The sequence below is a fragment of the Trichomonas vaginalis genome, chromosome I, assembly GCF_026262505.1.
Source record: "Trichomonas vaginalis G3 chromosome I, whole genome shotgun sequence".
Lineage (NCBI taxonomy): Eukaryota > Parabasalia > Trichomonadida > Trichomonadidae > Trichomonas > Trichomonas vaginalis.
Genome location: NC_067203.1, coordinates 23267838 through 23288063, shown reverse-complemented (window position 1 = coordinate 23288063; position 20226 = coordinate 23267838). Strand labels below are relative to the sequence as shown.

At 31.5% G+C, this 20226-nt stretch overlaps 9 protein-coding genes across 9 annotated transcripts, besides 3 other annotated features; 5 read left to right on the top strand and 4 right to left on the bottom strand.

The window, feature by feature from the left end:
* Positions 1-892: 892 nt before the first annotated feature.
* Positions 893-1779, bottom strand: TVAGG3_1036480 (Ankyrin repeat family; the record flags this gene model as incomplete). Its single annotated transcript, XM_001580306.1, has 1 exon — positions 1344-1478. The coding sequence occupies one exon, from the start codon at positions 1476-1478 to the stop codon at positions 1344-1346; it is 135 nt and encodes a 44-aa protein (XP_001580356.1).
* Positions 1780-2043: 264 nt separating this feature from the next.
* TVAGG3_1036470 (protein serine/threonine phosphatase protein) lies at positions 2044-2838 on the top strand (the record flags this gene model as incomplete). Its single annotated transcript, XM_001580307.1, has 1 exon — positions 2044-2838. The coding sequence occupies one exon, from the start codon at positions 2044-2046 to the stop codon at positions 2836-2838; it is 795 nt and encodes a 264-aa protein (XP_001580357.1).
* Positions 2839-3429: 591 nt separating this feature from the next.
* On the top strand, positions 3430-4317 carry TVAGG3_1036460 (uncharacterized protein; the record flags this gene model as incomplete). Its single annotated transcript, XM_001580308.1, has 1 exon — positions 3430-4317. The coding sequence occupies one exon, from the start codon at positions 3430-3432 to the stop codon at positions 4315-4317; it is 888 nt and encodes a 295-aa protein (XP_001580358.1).
* A 589-nt stretch (positions 4318-4906) lies between these two features.
* On the top strand, positions 4907-6544 carry TVAGG3_1036450 (sav2460 like domains domain-containing protein; the record flags this gene model as incomplete). The annotated part of the gene is made up of 1 exon (XM_001580309.1): positions 4907-6268. One exon carries the CDS (start codon positions 4907-4909, stop codon positions 6266-6268), a length of 1362 nt encoding a protein of 453 aa, XP_001580359.1.
* A 139-nt stretch (positions 6545-6683) lies between these two features.
* Positions 6684-7634, bottom strand: TVAGG3_1036440 (protein kinase regulator protein; the record flags this gene model as incomplete). The annotated part of the gene is made up of 1 exon (XM_001580310.1): positions 6779-7510. The coding sequence occupies one exon, from the start codon at positions 7508-7510 to the stop codon at positions 6779-6781; it is 732 nt and encodes a 243-aa protein (XP_001580360.1).
* Positions 7635-8285: 651 nt separating this feature from the next.
* Positions 8286-9263: a mobile genetic element.
* Positions 9264-10349: 1086 nt separating this feature from the next.
* On the bottom strand, positions 10350-10956 carry TVAGG3_1036420 (uncharacterized protein; the record flags this gene model as incomplete). The annotated part of the gene is made up of 1 exon (XM_001580311.2): positions 10518-10949. The coding sequence occupies one exon, from the start codon at positions 10947-10949 to the stop codon at positions 10518-10520; it is 432 nt and encodes a 143-aa protein (XP_001580361.1).
* A 2080-nt stretch (positions 10957-13036) lies between these two features.
* On the top strand, positions 13037-13581 carry TVAGG3_1036410 (bromodomain family; the record flags this gene model as incomplete). Its single annotated transcript, XM_001580312.1, has 1 exon — positions 13040-13498. One exon carries the CDS (start codon positions 13040-13042, stop codon positions 13496-13498), a length of 459 nt encoding a protein of 152 aa, XP_001580362.1.
* A 261-nt stretch (positions 13582-13842) lies between these two features.
* On the bottom strand, positions 13843-14416 carry TVAGG3_1036400 (uncharacterized protein; the record flags this gene model as incomplete). The annotated part of the gene is made up of 1 exon (XM_001580313.1): positions 13914-14378. The coding sequence occupies one exon, from the start codon at positions 14376-14378 to the stop codon at positions 13914-13916; it is 465 nt and encodes a 154-aa protein (XP_001580363.1).
* Positions 14417-16295: 1879 nt separating this feature from the next.
* On the top strand, positions 16296-19397 carry TVAGG3_1036390 (GTPase activation domain, GAP family; the record flags this gene model as incomplete). The annotated part of the gene is made up of 1 exon (XM_001580314.1): positions 16316-19348. The coding sequence occupies one exon, from the start codon at positions 16316-16318 to the stop codon at positions 19346-19348; it is 3033 nt and encodes a 1010-aa protein (XP_001580364.1).
* Positions 19398-19452: 55 nt separating this feature from the next.
* Positions 19453-19485: a mobile genetic element.
* Positions 19486-19778: 293 nt separating this feature from the next.
* Positions 19779-19934: a mobile genetic element.
* The last annotated feature ends 292 nt before the right edge of the window (positions 19935-20226 follow it).

The following is a 20226-nucleotide window of genomic DNA, read 5'->3' as shown; positions in this document are numbered from 1 at the left end:
AGAAAGAGAGAAAAAAAAAAAAAAGAAGAGAAAAGAAGAAAAAATAATAATGAGCATATTATATAATTGTGGTCATAGGCCGAGTGGCGTGGAAAGGATGGAGCCCGAAGGGCGACATCCTTTCCACGCCACGAGGCCCGATTTTTGGCCACTTTTTTGATTTTGGCCGCGTGCCAGCTCCTGGCAGGCGGCCCGCAAAATTGTGCCAGTTTGTACAACCCTATTGAAGGCACAACCTTTTTTCTCCTAAATTTTCCCCCTACCTTTATTCCTATAATCAATCCAATTTTCGTAATTCGATATTCCTATTCCTAATTCTTATAATTGAGTTTATTCCAAATTCCTATTATTATTTTCAGTTGGAATAAGACCTTCTTTATTCGAATTGAAATTGAATTGATTACTAAGGAATTAAGGTTGGAATTACGAATTAAGGTTGGAATTTCCATTCAATTTTCAATTCCGAGAAACTCAATTATTCCTAATTACAAAAGTAATCATAATTACATATGGACTTTATTCGAATTACAGCCGGTTAATCCAAATAAACTTTTTTATTCGAATAAGGTCCAATATTTAATGGATCGCTGTAATGATAGGAAATCTATATGCCACTTTTTTTGTTCAAATTCATTCCTATATCAGTATCTGGGGGGACAACATTTGTAAAAGTACTTCAGATTAGGAACTAAGTTTTCAATCAGTATCTGGTTGAAAAAGAAAGTCTTCTAAGAATCTCTCAAGTAGTCTTTGAAGACTTTGCTCCACATTTGGGATACAACATCTAAACAAATACCTTAGATGGGGAATAAAGTCAACATTTCAGATCTCCAATATAGGAATTCTTCAGTAAATATAATGAATTTAATATTTATCATGATTTGTATTAATTGTTTTTTACTTTAAATGGTAACAACTTACGTTTCCCTTCTTAATGAATAACAGCACAATTTCGTACTTTGAGATCAGTTAATTATTCCATAAGTTTACAGCGGAAGCAGCTTTTCCCAGAATTAACATAATTTATAAATGATTATATCGAAATGAAGAAATACGATAATTATAACTTATTTTGACGTTTACAACTAAATTCACAAACTCCATTATTTTATTTTACGCCATGTGAAATAAGAAGTTGGGTTAGTTCTTTACCATTGTTCCATATTGTAAAATTAAGAGCTATTTGTCCATAATTATCTTTGTCATTGATATCTGCACCATGGGAAATAAAAAGTCCGGCTATTTCTTTTTTATAATATTCTGCTACATAATGTAGAGCTATTTTGCAATATTCATCTTTTCATTGATATTTGCCCCATGTGTAACAAGGAGTTCGGCAGCTTTTATACTATTATTTTTACTGCAATATGAAGAGGGGTTTGGTCATCTTTAACTTTTTCGTTGATATCGGCACCATGTGAAAGAAGAACTACGGCTGTTTCTATTATATTAAAACATACTTTCCAATGGTGTTCCATTATTGACATTTTTCGTTGATGTTTGTACCATGAGAAAGAAGATCTTCGACTACTTCATTACTTTTATGAAATACTGCAGTAATGAGAGCTGTTCCCAAATTTATCTTTTTCGGTGATATTTAAACCATGTGAAAGAAGAAGCTCAGCCGTATCTTTTTAATTTCATTTTTCTGCATAATGAAGAGCTGTTTGTTCATATCATCATTATGGAGTTAAATTGTTCTGAAGTCATTGATCTTTATCAAATCCATTAATGCAAAGATATCGTACGGATTTAAATAGGGTTATTACAAAGAAATTCAATCTAGAAATGCAAAAATTAAAATAATTTCATATAATTTTTAAATGACGCTATTCAGCTAAGGATATACATATGTTATGATTAAGCTGAATCCCTATATTTTATTAAGAGAGTTAAAAAATCTCTTTTGGTAACTCAAGACAAGAAAGAGATTTTTAAAATTACATCAGAACAAGAAAAACATTTTGGTAAGATGTATTTCGTTATTATATTAAGATATTATAGACTAATCCATGAAGGGAAAACCGTCATAATTAAAAAACTATGTTTTCCAAAACACTCGGAGCTCCTCCGAAAGATCCAACATTCATAGTATTAGGCAGACAAGCTTTTTCATGCGGACATTCAAATACAATTGGCGTCAGACCAACAATGGAAGATACAGCAGTTGTTGTTGGAGATTTTGCAGGTCCAGGAACATCATACTATGGTGTATTCGATGGGCATGGAGGCGTTGATGTTGCATTATACTGTGCAAATAATTTTCATAGGGTTTTTGCTAACAAATTTCATACTTCTGCTAATGTCGAAACGGTTATTAAAGAAACAATCCTTGAAATAAATAGTGTAGCAGTAAAGAGATGGCCTGACCAAGGTTGTACACTTGCCGTAGCTATTATCATAAAAGACATCATTTACACAGCAAACTTAGGAGATACTCGCATCGTTTTAGTTAATGGAGACCAGACAACTAGATTATCCTACGATCATAAGGCAACTGATCCAGATGAAGTTGCAAAAGTGGTCAGGCTTGGAGCTGCGGTTTTTGGAGGTCGCGTTTGTGGAATGTTAGCTCTGACAAGAGCCATAGGTGATGGAGAGCTTAATGATTTCTTGATTCGCGAACCTACATTAAATCGTCTTAAAAGGAAAGACGGGATGCAGCTTATTATCGCATGTGATGGAGTCTGGGATGTAATGACCGACGAAGAAGCGGCAAGAATAGTTAGAAATTCAAATAATACAGCAGAATCAGCAAGAAAGATTAAAGATACAGCAGTTAGTCGTAGTACACAAGATAACGTTTCAGTTTTAGTTATCAACCTTACATACAAATAAGTGAACAAAAATTATAATTTTAATATTGAGATTTTTTTTGTTTACATGTATCTATTTTGGCGAATAAAAATTGTTTGTATTTCTCAACCAGGCTCTTTTCATTTTTATCAATTCCCAAATAGAAATGTATTAAATTTGTATGAGAATATGCCGAATACCTCTAAAAGTTACACACAAGAACTTTTTACATAGTAACAATCACCGATATCTCTTCATTAATTCTCATCAATTATTTTTCCTCATTTTATCAAAAAATTGTATTATAAATAATCTAAACAGACTTTGGATCCAAATATTTCACAAGATTTTTTTTGATAAAATATCTCATTTTTGAATATCTTCCATAATGATGATATTTTCTACCTAAATCAGATAAAATGATCGAGAATCATGATATATTTTTATGGATATTGAATAAGCTAAACCAAATCTTTATAAAATTTGAGCATTTTTATACTTGACTCACAAGAGAGTATCAGCATCATACATGTAAAATGTTATATTCGTAGAAAATCTCATGCATGTGTTTTCATCGAGGAACTTCCTCACATCATGTGAAAGATAAAAGTGACATCGATATATTCCATTTAAATGTCTTATAACGACAGATCTTACAACGGACGCAACGACGGACCTGGAGGGTACCAAGATTATAATCAGAATGGCAATAAGTACGATAATTATAATCAAGGAAATCGCTATAACGATGGACATAATGGCAATTTCAACGGACCCAATGGAAACCAAGGCAATTACAACCAGGGTGGCCGCTTCAATGGACCAAATGGACCAAATAGAAACTACAACCAGGGAGGAAGATACCCCGGTGATAACTATAACCAAGGCGGACGAGGCTACAATGGTCCTCGTGGCGGCCCAGGAAATTATGGACCAAATGGAGGCTATAATGATAATAATTACAACGGCCCAAGAGGAGGACCAGGCTACGGTGGTCCAAACGGTCCAAATAGTGGCTACAATGATAATGGACCACGTGGTGGCCCAGGAAACTACAGTCCAAACGGCGGCTACAACGATAATAACTATAATGGCCCAAGAGGAGGCCCGAACGGCGGATTCAACGGTCCAAACGGTGGCGGATACAACGGACCAAACGGCCCAAGGAATGATCCAAACGACAAAGGTAGAAGAAACGATAATTTCAATGGAAATGGAAACTTCAACGATCGCGGTGGTTACGGCAATGATAGAAACGGCTACGGCAACTCCAATGACAATAGAGGCTACAACAACGATAGAAACAACCACGGAAACCAAAATGACAGAAGAAATTATTCTGACAGGCGACAGAACTTCGACGGACGTGGTCCAAGAGGTGGAAACCAGCAAATCCACGACGAACCTGTTGATGCTCCAACAACAGAAGAATTGGACGAAGTTAGAGATATCTTGAAAGGAAGCAATGTTACAGACACGCATTCTACTGTTTCTAGGAATGTCCAAGATGAACCATGGTAAACATTGGACTTGGCCATTTTTAGTTTTGTTATAATATATTTTTAATATTTTATTTTCCAATATTGATAAAAGACTAAAACATCTTTTTTATTAGAATTCATCCTGTTTAATCAAATTTCTTCATGAAATAGAATAAAATAATTTTTTTATAACTATTGTTGTTAGAAATATGATGTGTATTCATCTCTTTCTATTTCCACTTTGGGCCAACACTTTTTCAACACATTCAAAGGATTTCATAAAATATAAAAAAATTAAAGGACAAATAAATATATCTTTTCTCAATGTATCCTCTCTATTTTTAGAGATATGATATGGATTCATTTATTGAGAGATTCTTTTGATGAGAAAGCTAATTTATCACGCAATGAGAATTTTACTATCCATTGATATATCTTAAAGGTTCAAAATAAATTCTATTGAGTAAGAAAAGTTTATCGACATGAATCTTCCGTATGATTTGATGACTGATGAAAATATATTAAACAAAATTGCATACACACACCCATTATCGATGAAATATCAATTATTTTTCTGTACGTATGATAATTGCTTATAACACATGATATCATTTCAATTTTTCTTTGAAATGCTTGAGTTTCCTATTGAGTTACAGACAATTGAGAATAGAATTGACACGGTCCAGGACACCATAGTTATCAAAATATTATGTAATAAACCATATAGGAAGCTATTATGGTCTTCAAAACAATATAAAAATTCCAAACAAATTCAAATTAACGAAACAATTAAAATTCAAGTACCTTCAACACTAAAAGTCAATGTAAACTTATATAGACTAGCTCCAATTGAAGGAGAGAAATTATTCGCAAAATTCGATTTTGATCTTGAAAAAATTCAATTAAATACTGCAATAACACTTAATTATCAAAATGACATATCAATGAAATTCAAGATTTTGCAACCTACATACAAATTTGAACAAAATGAAAAAATTGAATTTTCGAAAAGTCCAGAAAAGCTAATTATTACAACTGTATCTCAACAAAAATTAAATTTAAGCATTTCTCATAGATCAAATACTTACGAATATGCAGATATTTCTTCGATAATGCAAAATTCTCTTTTCAATTCGTCATTTTTCCAAAATAAATACGATATATTTATTTTTAATTCAGTAGTTCTTGATGTATCATCTACATTTTGTATCTGGAATGATCTTAATTTACTTTTTTCAACTTGCACGAATGAATCAGTGATACTTTCAATTTATTCTACTTCGGAATCATCATTTGACTTAATCTATGCTGCAACAGTTGATATTATTGCAAATAAAACTGTTGTTCCTTTGAATATTAAAATGGATCAAGAAAAAGGAATTGTTATTGCACCATTATCAATAACATTTGATATATTGTCTCCATATGAAAAGATTGGAGAGTTATACGATCAAAAGTACATGAAATATACACAAAATAAGATAACAACAGATAAACCGGTTCTAATCAAACAAAACCAGATAAAAGCATATCTATATACTGTAGGAAATGGAATCATTGATGTTTCTGCTACTTGTATTAAAAATACAGGTTCAATTTCGGATACTTTGTTTTTCAATCAAAGAGTGCAATGGGGAAGCTTCGAAACAAACAATTTACCTCTATTCCCATGCTCCGTATTGTCAATTGACCTCAGTAGACTGTCAAATTCAGCATCTTATTTAGTTTTCGCAATTTCAATGCAAACTGGCAGTCTAAAAGACACTTTTGGCAGTAGACTGAAAATTGTTGATGGAAATGACAGTTTTTCATTTTCAATTCCAAATTCGGATTGTTCCGGCTGCTTGGTAGCTTATCTTGAGAAGGGAGACAAAGGATGGGAACTGAATACACTTAATCACGTCTGTGATTCGAAAACTGCTCCGAAAATTGCAAAAGATGCAGCTGCTTTCTTCTTCCCAACAGATAACAAGGCTTTCATCATTGAATAAGCTAGTGTGTTGTTTAATAAATATGTATTTTTATATAATTATGATTTTTTTTTCAATTCATCTTAATAATTCTTTCTTTAAACTGTTTCAAAACCATTTGAATTGATACCATACATCCCCATTAGCTAAAAATTTTCATTATATGAACATTAAGCCTTAAGATTCATAATGTATATTGTTAATATTATCTGTAGCAACTGTGAAAGCAACTTTTGTTGAACAAGGTAGCATAACATCTAATCAACGTACATATTCCACTGTGATTTTACTTCTCCAAAAATTATGCTTATATTTTTTAAAAATACAAATTCAGACCCATCAAAGAAACTATTAATTCTACTCCAAACTTGAATTTTTCATTGTTTGACAATCATATTTTGAAATTCAATTTTTTTTTATTTTTATTTTGTACTAAAAATGCTTTAGAATAATAAAATCCTAGATGCTACTAGTAGGAAATTAGTCAAAAATTAAACATTCATCTAATTATTAAAACAAAAAAATATACATTTATTCTTCTTCATCTTCAGGGGTTTCTAATATATCAACTTCTTGAATATTAGAAAGATGCGGTAATGGTTTTGATTTAGGTGGACGCCTAATAGTAAAACCGAAAGCTTTTTGTATAAAAGGCTTGAAATTATTTGTTTTATCGCATTTTGTATATTCACTTAAAAACATATGAGGGAATGCTGGTCCAAAATATGCACCGTCTATAACAGGGTACGTTGGCGCTTTGTAAATATCTCGGCAACATGGACAAAATAATTTAACAGAGTGACGACGTAATGTAAATGTCGTTCCCATAGGTAATAATGGCGTGTCATTGCACCCCATTCTTGGGCATTTTCCGAATATTTCTTGATCATATTTCTGTTTCATAAGTTCCATGCCTTTTGGTTGTGAAATCCATCTAGCATGAAGCATACCATAGATTCTGAGAGCCTGTTGATTGATTGCAATCGCATCTTCTTCGTTATAACTTGCCCATTCTTTGCCTTTATTGTCTGTAATTAATTCAATTGCATCATCAAAGTCTTCAAATAACTCCTTTATACCATATTGATTAAACCAATCGGCTGCCCAAGTAGGATCTATCTCAACAAACCAATTATTAACAGGTTGACTGCAAAATTGCTTTATCCATGGCTTAATATACGGAGGGCATGACTTTTGAGGCCCAAGGAAGATCGTGAAACCGTCAACTTGGACGGTTCTAGGCGCTCTTCTACTCGAACTCATAAAATTGATAACGCAAACGGAATGAAAAATGAAAAAAATTGATGAATATCTGCATAAATGATACAAATTGATATTCTATAATTAGAAATTCATTTTTAATATCTTTTTTTTCAGTTTTATCTAAATTTCGATTACATTCAAACAGCTGCTATTGATATGTGGACAAAATCCTGAAGGATATAGCCCACCAAAATTTTTAAGTTTTGATAATGAAAATAAGCTCTGTAACCATACTAAAGTTAATGTATTATCTGTTGGCACTTTCAAAATGGACCATACCCTTAACATAAGTATTCATATCCTCAATTAGGGATTTCGTTTTGGGAATGATTGAGGATAAAAACAAAATTATTTTTCAGGTACGGGGAACGAAAATTGTCAAAAAGAATTTGTGATTCGTCAATTCAGTACCCTTTATGATACAACCTCCAAATATACAAAATGCTTTATATCTTCAAAATTAATTAAAAATTTGTATTCAAATCACCAGCATGTTTGTCTGGTATTTCATAATTGCAATGAGTGAAAGTGGCTTTTATTTTATTTGACACTTCTCATTTGGCTTCAGTGACATAGTGAATTCATTTTACACCACAGTTTAAGCAGGACCCCGTTCATTCAGGCATACACCAGTTTACTTACTACTATATGAAAAACTGTCAAAAAGTGGAATACAGGCGTGAATATGCACAGAAATTAAAATCTTTAACAGAAAAATTGAGAGTGTGTCAAAAAGTTATAAGTGTACAATTGACTCATATATAAATTCTTTTAAGGGTGCACCCGTATGTACGTTTATTTGAGAGGAGGAGGATTACCCTCTCAATTTTGAGGGATTCGTTAGTTTATTTTCTCGATGAATATGCAATAAAATTTGATTTTTACCTTATCAATATACTTCATATAATATACACATGTTCATGTAAAAACTTTTTTCCAAAATCCTCAGGAATTAAGGGATTTTTGAATTTTAAGAATTTTTTTCGAATTTTTTCGAAAAAAAAAATATTTTCAGAACAGCCTTAACGGCTAAGATTTAGGAACAATGTTAAGTATCAAAAAGAAAGGAGGTCTGATATAGACAACATATATCGTTGAAGGTTGAAAAAATCTCTAATATTTGAGCCCAAAATTTCAAATTTTAATTTTTTGAAAAAAGAGGCCACCCGTATGTACGTTTATTTGAGAGGAGGAGGATTATATTTTTGAAAGGGTGAAACATTATGAATATGTTAATTATATAATAATATGTATTATTATAAAAAAGAAAAAATAAAGCACGTTAAAATTTTTCTTTCTTGATTTTTTACAAAATCTACTTAGAATTATGCAAAATATGACTAAATAATTATAAATTTCAAGTTAAATTTTAATTTTGATAAATAATTTAAATTTCAAAATATCAAGTTCAGTTCGACTATGTATGTAGTAATTCCTCAATAAAGTGCCAAAAACCTATTAAAATATATGAACATTTTCAACATTTTAATGTTTTTATTTAAAAATTTGTTGGAATATGAGCTTCAAACAATTATTATGTAAATAAAAATAATTAAATATATGTATTTATTCGTATTACAACCGTAGTAAGTCGATTCTTCCTTTCTTCTACTGAGATTTGAATTTGATTTCGAATTGTAAAGAGATTCAAAGGGAAAATACTAGCGGATAAAAACTACCTCCATGAAAGGGTCATAATGGACTCAAGTTGTATTTTTTGATATTTTTTGCTTTTCGAGCCTAAATAGGTAGCTAGGGTTGTTAAAAATATCAAAAATTAGCGTTGTGAAGACACCATGGTGTCTTATAATTTTCCCTTCCTTATTGGCGTGTAGAAATAAATGCGCCAATAGATTGAAGAAGAAGAATTGTTTTTCTCTTAATGAACTTTAATCCTTTTGATATAAGAATATTAAAATCATTAATATAATTTCGATTTCGGAAATTAAATTTCCAAATTTTTTGTCGATTTCGGAAATAACAGGATCCCGCATCCAACACGCAACAACAAAACACAAAACACACTTTTTGGTTCTTTCATCGTTTTAATCGTAATTTATGTAATACATGATTTGGATAAATTTTACAAAAATAGAACCTATATTATATTCTTTTCAAAGATTCTTGCAAATCATCAAAAATAATTGTATTTTAAAAAACGATCAAATTATCCTTTCATTATTTTAAACTTAAATTAGTTTTTATGATTGACTAAAGCAATCATATTTATTCATCATTAAATAAACAAAAAAATAATATTTGAGAGTTATTTCAAAAAAAAAACACATTGAATTTATTAATTTGTCTCAATTTCAGTATTATAAATTTTTATAATTTCAATATTTTGAAATACACTTTTTAATATTTCAATATTTATGATATTTCAATGTATTCAGTGGTCTCAAATTGAGCTTCTCAAATATAAGTTGGCCTATTCAAATAATAAAATTAAATAATATTTAAAATAATAAATAAAAGTGATTGAGGTCATAGCAAAACGGCTGTTTCAGTCATTAATTCTTAAAAATAAAAAGGGTAAAAACTAAATACAATTGGTAAAATTCAATAGTGTCTGTGCTATCGTTCAATTTGAAGGCGTCTTTTGAAACCGCAAGACACATTGAATTGTTGAATAGTATATTATGGTTTGACAGACACCAATGAAAAAAATAAAATGATATTTATTTTAAATATATAAGATCCTTATATAAAATATAAATATTTTATCGTTTTATTTTCTTGTTTTAGAAATGTTTTTTATTGAAAAATCAATAAAACTAACTCCAAAATAAAATTTTTGATTTAAAGACACTATGATGACACCAGGCAAATCTTCCAAGACACCTATCGTCGGGAATCTAACAACCCTATAGGTAGCCAAGATAATGCCTAGAAATAAGGTTCTAAATTCTGAAGTTTACATGATCCTCTCGTGTGCACCCTTAAAATACGAAACTTTTTGAAACCTATGAAGATTATTTACTCCGAAAACAAAATAGGTTTAAATTTAAGGATTAGGACATCTATCTCCAGGGAGTATTTCTTTACCTTTGCATTTTTTATTGCTTTCAAGATTTAATGAAACAATTTTACGACGTTCGGGGTTTATAACGTCCGAAGGAAGTTCATCGTTCCGAGAGTATGAAAAGCTGCTATGACGATCGGGGCTTATAACGTTTGAAGGAAGTTCATCGTTCCGAGAGTATCTAAAGCTACTAAGACGATCGGGGCTTATAACGTTTGAAGGAAGTTCATCGTTCCGAGAGTATCTAAAGCTTCCACGACGATCGGGACTTAAAGCATTTGTTTGTTTGGTTTTAATGAGAGCTTTGAGCTCTCGGACTTCTTTTCTGAGCTGAAGGACTTCATTATAAATTTCAGTGATTGACTGGGCATCAATCTCAGCTGCACGAGTGAGTGAGAATAGATATAGAAGCATTTTTTTTTCTATGAAAAGCAGATCCCATTCAATTAAAATTTATATTGAAAATCTCGTTTTAAAGAGACAATATGTGTTTGATATATTTCCAGAAAAAATTCTACAACCAATTAATTTACGGTTTTAATCGGCTAATTTATTTTTTCTTGAGAGATTGGACTTAAGCTTTAATGGTTTCATTTAATTTGTTTTTTTCAGGAATCCTCCGGACAAACTGCTATTTATCTACTTATCCCGAGTGCAAATTACCAATGAATTACATATTGTTTTTAATATTAATCATTTTTTCATTGATCTTAACCTATATTTGTGTCAAATTAATCAGGCAGATGGGAATACTTGGTGGTGCAAGGCATGAAAAAAGAATAATCTTTTGCATAATGATACAATTGAATTTAATTATCAATGCCTTTTCTTATATTTCAAATCTGCATATTTTTACAGATTATGGGAGTTCACAAGCATATCAGTTAAAAGAAATAATCAGTAATATTGAACTTTTTCCCATTCTTATCTATTTTAACGAAATTGTTAAGATCCTGATATTATTTGGTTTTAAAGCAGCCAAAATACCATACTATGTATCAAATGTTCTTATTTCCATTTTGGGATTATATGCTTTTGTTTCATATATTTTTGCCTTCTTCGATTTTCAAAGCAAATATGAATGGTACTATAATCTGACTGACGCATTTTTATATTATAAATTTTTTGTCAAACATGCGGTGTATGCAATTGAATATGTAATGCTATGTTTCACATTTATTTTCTCGGATATACAAACTTATCTCCTAAAATCCAGAAGATTAAAACTGAAGATAGCTTTGTTTATATTCCCATTCTTTATTTTTTTGGATGTTATTCAAAAAAGCTTTTATTATGGATCTGTCTATTGGCTACGATATACTATTTTGAGATTAAATGAAAATGAAATATACTCAAGCTTTCCTGAACTCAAAAATCCTTATTTCTATATTTTTTGGTTTTATCAATGTTTTTGGGGCTTTATATTGAATATTATTCCTCTTTATATCGTATTTCTTTTATCTGTACGCAAGGAACAAGATGATATCGAGGAGAAACAAGCAGAAACAGAATTAACACTCTCACTAGTTGTGTGATACATAAATTAAAAAAAAAAGGCTTAAGTCATCTGTCCTATATGATTGCTGAATATACTTGGAACATGTGGTCAATGAGGAATAAAATTGTACCATTAGATTTCTTATAATTCTACGTTGTAAGAAATTTAAATTTGTATTGTATTTGTTTTCATAATTTTCGATTTTGTTTAAAATTATAGTTTAAAACGTGTTATATGCTAACTTAACTAGTATGAAATATAAGAGATTCATGAACAAATAAGATAGGACTAATTAAAACAATTTTCTTTCTATGGATAAGCCCAGTTCTAAGGATTTTAGTTCGAAAATCAGAAATGTCACTTTTTTCAAAAATTCCTTTTCGAATAACTAAGATATTCTCATTGATTGTATTGAATAGTCAATGGAAATTCTTTGATTTTTCAATTACCATTGTAAATGTATGGAAATATCGTTTTTAATAAGAGTTTATAAAAAAGATAAGTTATCAAACGCATAAAAAGTACTTTAGTCTTATAAAAATGAAATAATTTTCGTAAAAATCAATCAATAATAAGAGAATCATAAGCATCTTCGTCAGAGAACAAAGAGGGGATATTAATTGGAACAACTCTTGGCGTTTGATTACACCAAAAGTACTTTTTGGGCCTGTCTCCGCTTTTAGTAAGAAAATTAAAGTAGAGAAGAACATTTATAGCAATTCTAATCTTCCCAAGTTCACCCCCGATCTCATTTTTAATATCGGCCATTGTGAAAATCGGATGTCTTTGGATGTAATCTAATATCGGTTTAATTTGTTCAATTTCGCTGTATGATTCATTGATTTTTTCTGTTACTGTCTTATAATCAAGTTCGTTTTGGTTAGGATTGATGTTTTGTGAGGATTTTGGCCTTTTTAGCGCTATTGACATGTTGGGATTTTCATTCACAACATCAATTGATTTACAATAATCGGTATTTTGTCACTTTTTGTTTAATATCTAAATAATGAATGATTTTCAACGCGATAAATGCAGACAAATCATTTCAAATCTTAAAGAAAATCAGCTTGCTTCAACATTCATTCTTCCTATAGATACTACAGTTCTTCCGGATTATGATACTATCATTCAAAAGAAATTATCATTATCAGAGATAGAATCCAATCTTTTAGATCATAAAATTAAATCGCTCCATGAATTTCGTAATGATACATTGCTTGTATTCGATAATTGCATAAAATATTGGACCAGAAGAGCCAAAGAAGAAAAAAGAGAGCCAGCCGCCGATGTCTACGTTAGCATAGCTTCAACACTCAAAGATGAATTTCTTAAAACTTTCAATGGAATTCCAACTACTCGTGAAAACGAGTGGCTCTTAAATGTTACCAAACTTGCACAACAACTTGCCGATACACGCGCTATATTGGTCAAAGAATTAAATTCAAAGATGCAAAATTTAAAGTAGAATATTAAAATTTCGCAATCATACCCATAGATTGTATCCATAATAATAGATCTACTTACTATATAGTAATATGTCGTTTTGATTTATTTACAAGTGTTGTTATTAAAAATATTATTTTTATAAAAAAATTTAAGGTATAAAATAGGTTAAATATAAATCAAATTCTTTGAAATTGTACAAATTCAACGATTTGAGCTTGAAATTAAAAATTGGAACATTTTGTAAAAATCTTCGGAGATATAACTTCCAAAGTTTAATAGATTAAAATACAAACAAATAGAAACTATTTACAATAATTCAGATAGAATAAAAACAAAGAAAAATTAATAAAATTTTTGTTTTCTTTCCGGATTATAAATTTTTGGATGGATTTATCATAGCACACTCATGAAATTTCATCATGTCATATTAGCACTTAATTTGGCTTTGAATTATAAAAGATTTTAGCCATAGCTTGGTAATAATCTCCTGTTTGATTATCCATTATTTGCTCCATGTTTTGTTGAGCACTACGAACTTCCATGATCCGCTTTTCACGAAGAATATCAATTTTACTTCTCAAAATTATTGATCTCTCACGAATTGCATTTAATTCACTTGTATAATCCTTATTCGCAACATTTGGAGGTTTAACTTGCTGTTGACTGCTCTGTTGACGTTTCTTTTTTGCATCTGGAGAAAATTGAGGAATTTTTGATGGCCTTTCAGTATTTATACTCCTCTTCTTTACCACTTTCTTATTTAAATGAGGAAGTTTCTGCTTATTATTTTTTGGAATTGGGATTTTACTTTTATGCTGAGGACTTGATGCTAGATGGGCAAGAGCTTTCAATTTTTCGAATTTTGCAGGACTAATTACTGCCGATTCTTTTGAATCCATCTTTTATAGATCCCAGAAAAATTCGAGTAACAAATAATGTCACTTTTTAATTTTATTTCAAAATTTTGCTAATTCAGAAGTACTCCAACTCTCAAAACTTTATGGTTTTTGAATTTAAGCGACCAAAATTGTAATAATTAAAATGTATATATAATAATATTAGGAATTGATCTATGCAAAAAATCGTAAACTATTCAAATAAAATCGTAAACTAATCAAAAAAATTTCTGACATCGCCAAAAAATATTACTCATTGTACATTGATAATCAAGGAGAACATGAAAATTTTGAAAAATATTTCTGAAAGAAAATACGTTATTTGACACTTTCGAAAAAATTAAATTTCGAAAATTTTATTAAAAATTAAATTTCTCGAAACTTTTGACTACGTTCTGATTTTTGGGATCGAGTGTTATTTAAATATTTTAGCTAAATCCTTTATTTTTATATAAATTATGTCATTTATTTCAGTATATATTCTAATTATTTTTCCAGGTTTAATCTTTTAAACTCATGTTCTAATCAATTTCCCATCACATATACTATACACTTATTATAGCAAAATCCTTTCAAATCCTTCCCATGGAAAGTTTACCAAATTATTTAGCTCATTTCCTACTTTGAAACATTCTATATTGGAGAGTCATATTTTTATATATCATTGTTTGGTATTTCACCAAGCTATTCAAGTATTCTGGCTTATATTTCTCCATTTTAAATTTAATTTTATGTTTTGACATTGATAGAAAGCATCCCCTAATACCAAATCGTTTGGAATTCATTCATATTCAAATATAGCTAAATTTCTTAATATGTAATAATAACATTGAATTCTTTATCATAAATCACTCATTATCACACACATATGATATAAGCTCAACTAATATAATCTATATTTTCATTATTACTCCTTCATTCAATCTCCATGGGGCACCCTGAGTTGAGTGACTTCTCCTAATTCTCAACAGGAAACTAACACAATGTTTATAATTCCTAGCGGAAATGGCTGCATTCAAAGTTTAATTAGATTTGTATCTAGTATTCAGTTATTGCGAGTCCTCAATATCTACCAAATTTGTACATTAGATTTTTGCCAATTTTTTTGAAAAATTTCCTATGTCAGAGTGTCTATATTTCGATCGATTACGATGTGTTTGATTAGGAACTAACAGCATGAATTATGATACATTTCGGATTAAACTCTTATTTAAAATATTTCCGTTATTCTTTTCAAATTCTTTTTAATTTTCTATAATTCACGGAAACATTTTTAAAATACGTTTCAACGCATTTGATTACATGGACATTCGATCGAGATATCGCAATATATAGTAAAAATACAATCATATAAGCCAAAATGGCAATATGAACGATAGAACAATTTACAAATATCAATACAGTTCCCTTAGCTATCGATCGATATGAAATAAAACGCCAATAACACATAAATAAGCACGAGTCTGCCTTTTCAACCACAGTTACTCTTTTCAGAAGACTGGTTTACTCAGTTCAGAAAAAAATAACTATTGAATTCAAAAATTATTGAATAAAAATTATTGAGACAATTTATTCAAACAGATTTATAATTTATAATTTTCTCGGAAGTTTTCAATTGAGAATCTTAACGTTTTTCTCTTTTTATTTCCATTATTCAAGTATATTGAAATCTATGTAATATATCAAATTTCGTATAAAGATCTTTCTGCGTCTTCTACTTTTTGAGATAAAATTCAAATCTCAATACACTAGGTATGCAAACAATGACAAATATAGATACTAATTTATCCATTATTGACATAATTTGACTAATTCTTTTTTTCCATTATTGTTTCGATAATTTTTATTATAACAAGATTAGAAGTAAGCCTGTATATTCGATGTCAAAAATTTTTAAGAACTCCTCAATAAAAAAAAGCGTTCAAATGTTGTTTGATGGTATGGCTGTGGTAGATTTCAAGGAGTATCTTCCTGAATTTGCTCCTATCATAGAAAAAGAGAAATACACTGAAATCAGCCATGATGGAGCCATTCCAATCAATGAATTTGTAAAAATTTTTATAACAGAGTTTGACAAATTAACTCCTCAAACACTATTCCAACCACCACACGACAAGATCAAAAATATGATTGAATTAGCACGTTCCAATGTTTCAATTATCACTTGCACTGGAATTGCTCTTAACTGGCCTCCGATAATACCAAAGCCAATACCAAAAATCGAAGAGGTTTCGCATTTATGGCTCTCCATTATAAAGAAAGTCAAATCTCCCAATAATTTTCTTTATTGGGCGACACGACTCATTTTTCCAAGGCTCTGGAGCCAAAAATTCTGCAAATACAACAACCATGTCATTGCTATTTCATATTGCACTTACCAAACTCAAACAAAATGCTGGGCGATCCTAGATAACAACTTTAGAATCTGCATCTATGTAATTACACCTGAAAATACCCTAAAATTGTTAGCTAAACAGTTTATTGCTACAATTACCGTTGACGAGAAGGACGGAAAGGTCGTTTGTTACGACGCAACGGATGTTGAAGTCCTCAGCTTCAAACCAGAAGATTCGGAACACTTGGGCTTCTGGAAAGCAATCATCAGTACAAAAGGAAAGACCCATCAGACAGAATTCCCGTTTTATTTGAGTAAAGGACATTTGCCTTATCCGAAGCCTCTGAAGATCGCCCTTTACAGTTCGACCATTACACCTGACGCATCCATTCTCAGAGCTCTGATTCCACCTGGAAAACCAATAAAACAACAAAAAGATGCGTTAGAAGCTTTTTATACGATATTTACGTATGCAGGCAACTACATCGTATTCCTTAAGTCGTTAGCTGCTAATGAATTCGATAATCCAGACGTCGATCCAAAGAATCCGTTGAATGAAGACGCAGCAATCACTTATCTCGCGAAGAAGGTCATACAAAAGACAGGCAGACAGTACTTCAAGCATGTTATATCGAAAATCGTTAGATATATCAACTCAAAAGGAAAAATCGATTTTAATCCGGATACAATGGACAAACAACTAATCGAAAAGGTATTTTCTACGATATTCAAGTACATACTTTCCAGTGCCGCCCATGTTTCTGCTCAATTTTCGCATCTTGCCAATGTTATTAGAACATTTGCAACAGTTTGCTTCAATGAGAAGAAGATTGTAATGGGATACCTCACGAGATTGTTCTTCGAACTATATTTACTCGAAGCTCTTGACAATCCCTACAGTTTTGACCAAAATACGGATATTTCCCATCAAGAAACAATGAACAAATTGATTCGTATGATAGCAAATACGGCCAAATTCCAACTTATGAAAGATAAGATGCCTGAATTCGCTTTTCTTGATGAAAGAATCGAATTTCATATTCTTCCTGCCCTTGAAAAGTTCATGTTCCAGATTTCCGATATGCCAAACAATGCTAGATACTCAGCCCCAGAGGTTGAAGACCTTGACAAGGCTCTAGAAAAGATTCTTGATATCATCTCAGATAATTTCGGACAATTCAGCAACAATATCCGAGCAATCTTCGATGATAACAGCTACAAGTTCAGTTCCATTGCTGGATGGACACTTTCTTCAGCCTTAATCAACGTATTCAAGCAACAAAACGACGATTCAGCCATTATAGAGAACATGAACGCTGTAAAGATGCGCCACAGGAACAATTCAGGCGGAAACAACGCGTTCGGAGGCTTTGACGACGTTGAAGCCTTTAATCCTGACGCATTTGAGTCAAACAACAACGTAACCTCATCAGCGAACATCAATTCGATGATTGCTGATGCCAAACAGATCGGAGATGTCCCTCAAACCAATACAAACCCTCCAATGGATCCTTATTTGAGCCAGGAAAGTCCGCAGAAGCAAGATCTTCCTCCAGCACCAGAACTGGACAAAGTATCCATCAAAGAGGAACCACAAGAAGAAAAACTTGCTTCAATTGAAGAATTAGTCGCAATGAAGAAGAAACCGCTCCGAAAAGGTCGCAAAGGTAAACGCGCAGCCACTGTTGAAGTCTCTGCCAACGCTGGAGGCGATTCTACGCCTGCTGTCAAGAAAACAGGCAAAAAATGTAAAAAAGGCAAAAAACGTGCGAATACCGTTGAACCAGCTACCAAAACAAACACTTTGGATGAAGTTAATCCAACTCCTAAGAAGCGCAGAGGCAAACTTGCGAAGAAATCTAAGAAATCCGGAACTCCAGGCGCCGTTACAGCCGACGAAGGCCTTACTCCATCGAAGAAGACCAGAGGCAGAAGGGGCGGAGGCGGCAAATCCGTAGATTTATCAGATACGGCCAAATTAGGTACAAAACCAACGACAAAACGGAACCAACGCTCCAAAAGCGTCGACAACGGACTTATGTCCATCGAAGAACTTGTTCTCACCACGAACAAGCCTAAGACAACTCGTCGTCCCGCAACAAGAAGAGGCCAAGGTCCGAAAACAACGGATAACAGCGGTTTGGCACCTTTGGAACTACTTACAACACAAACTCCATCGCCAAAGACAACGAGAAGAGCCAAAGGAAAAGGAGCAGCCAAAACAGCATTGACTATGGATGGTGGAATATCTAGTTCACCATCAGGAAATCTCCCTACAAAGAAGAGAACAACTAAGAAGACATCTTTGAAGACATCGACAATTGATGAATCATCACCAGCAACGAAGAAATCATTGGGAACAAAGAAGAGGAGGATTTCCAATGAGACAAATAATGCAAAGACAATTGATGGACCACAAACAAGTTCGCCAAGGAAATCTTTGAAGAAGAAGAAAGCTCCTGGCGCAACAACACTGGATATGAATCAGTCGCCTTCAACAAATGTTCCGCAGAAAACAACAAGGCCAAAGAAAGTGAAAAAGATGGCAACAATGAAGGCACCAACTTCTTTGGATTTCTCTAATATACAAGAAGGAAATGAAAAGAAATCTGCTACTTCAAAGAAATCTTTAAGATAACCATTTTTTATTTTTTATTTTATTTTTGTTTATATTTATTGATAAAAAGACAAAATCTATTTGTTTATAAATTTGACTATTTTGAATTGAATATAATCTTCAATTTAAGGGTGCACTTACCACTTTCGAATATTCTCTCAATTTTTTTGACACACAAGCTTTCTATCCCAATTTTCCAAGGTCAAAAGTTTACACTTTTCCGACGTTTTGTCAGGGGCGCGAAGCGACCCAAAAATATCGGAAAAGTGTAATTCTCGGGTATATGATTATTTTTGCTTTTAATGCCGAACAGCATTTGAATCAAAAATAATCGTATGTCCGAGAATTAATATTTTTGGTCGGGAGAAAGTAAATATAAATCACTACATAGTACCCAATATAGCCGTTATACTTTTCTGCTATTAAAATAAAGATATATTTATTTTTTCATAGAATGTCAGAAAGTGGTAAGGGCACCCTTAAGGGTGCACTTACGCCCCTATGACACGGCCGTCAAATCAGATGTTTAAAGTTAATTTTCAATGGCACTTCACACCAGTTGTCAAAAATTTGAATTAAAGTCAGATGGGAGTAAGTGCAGCCTTAAGTGTATTTCATAAAATCTTCACAATTTTTATGAAGAATTGAAACAGAAGTTCTGAAACTATAATGCTTTTATCATTTTTATTGACACTCTAGCTTTATAGCCCAATTTTAAATATCAAAAAGTTTATATTTTTAGTTGGAAAATGATTGATATACTTTGTTGCTATTAAAACAAAGATAAATAATATTATGAGAGAATATCAGAAAATGGTTAGAATGCCATGAAGGATGTAAATTTTAAAGAAATCTTTAAAATATCCCCATTTATTTTTTTGCAATCAATCAGTATATCA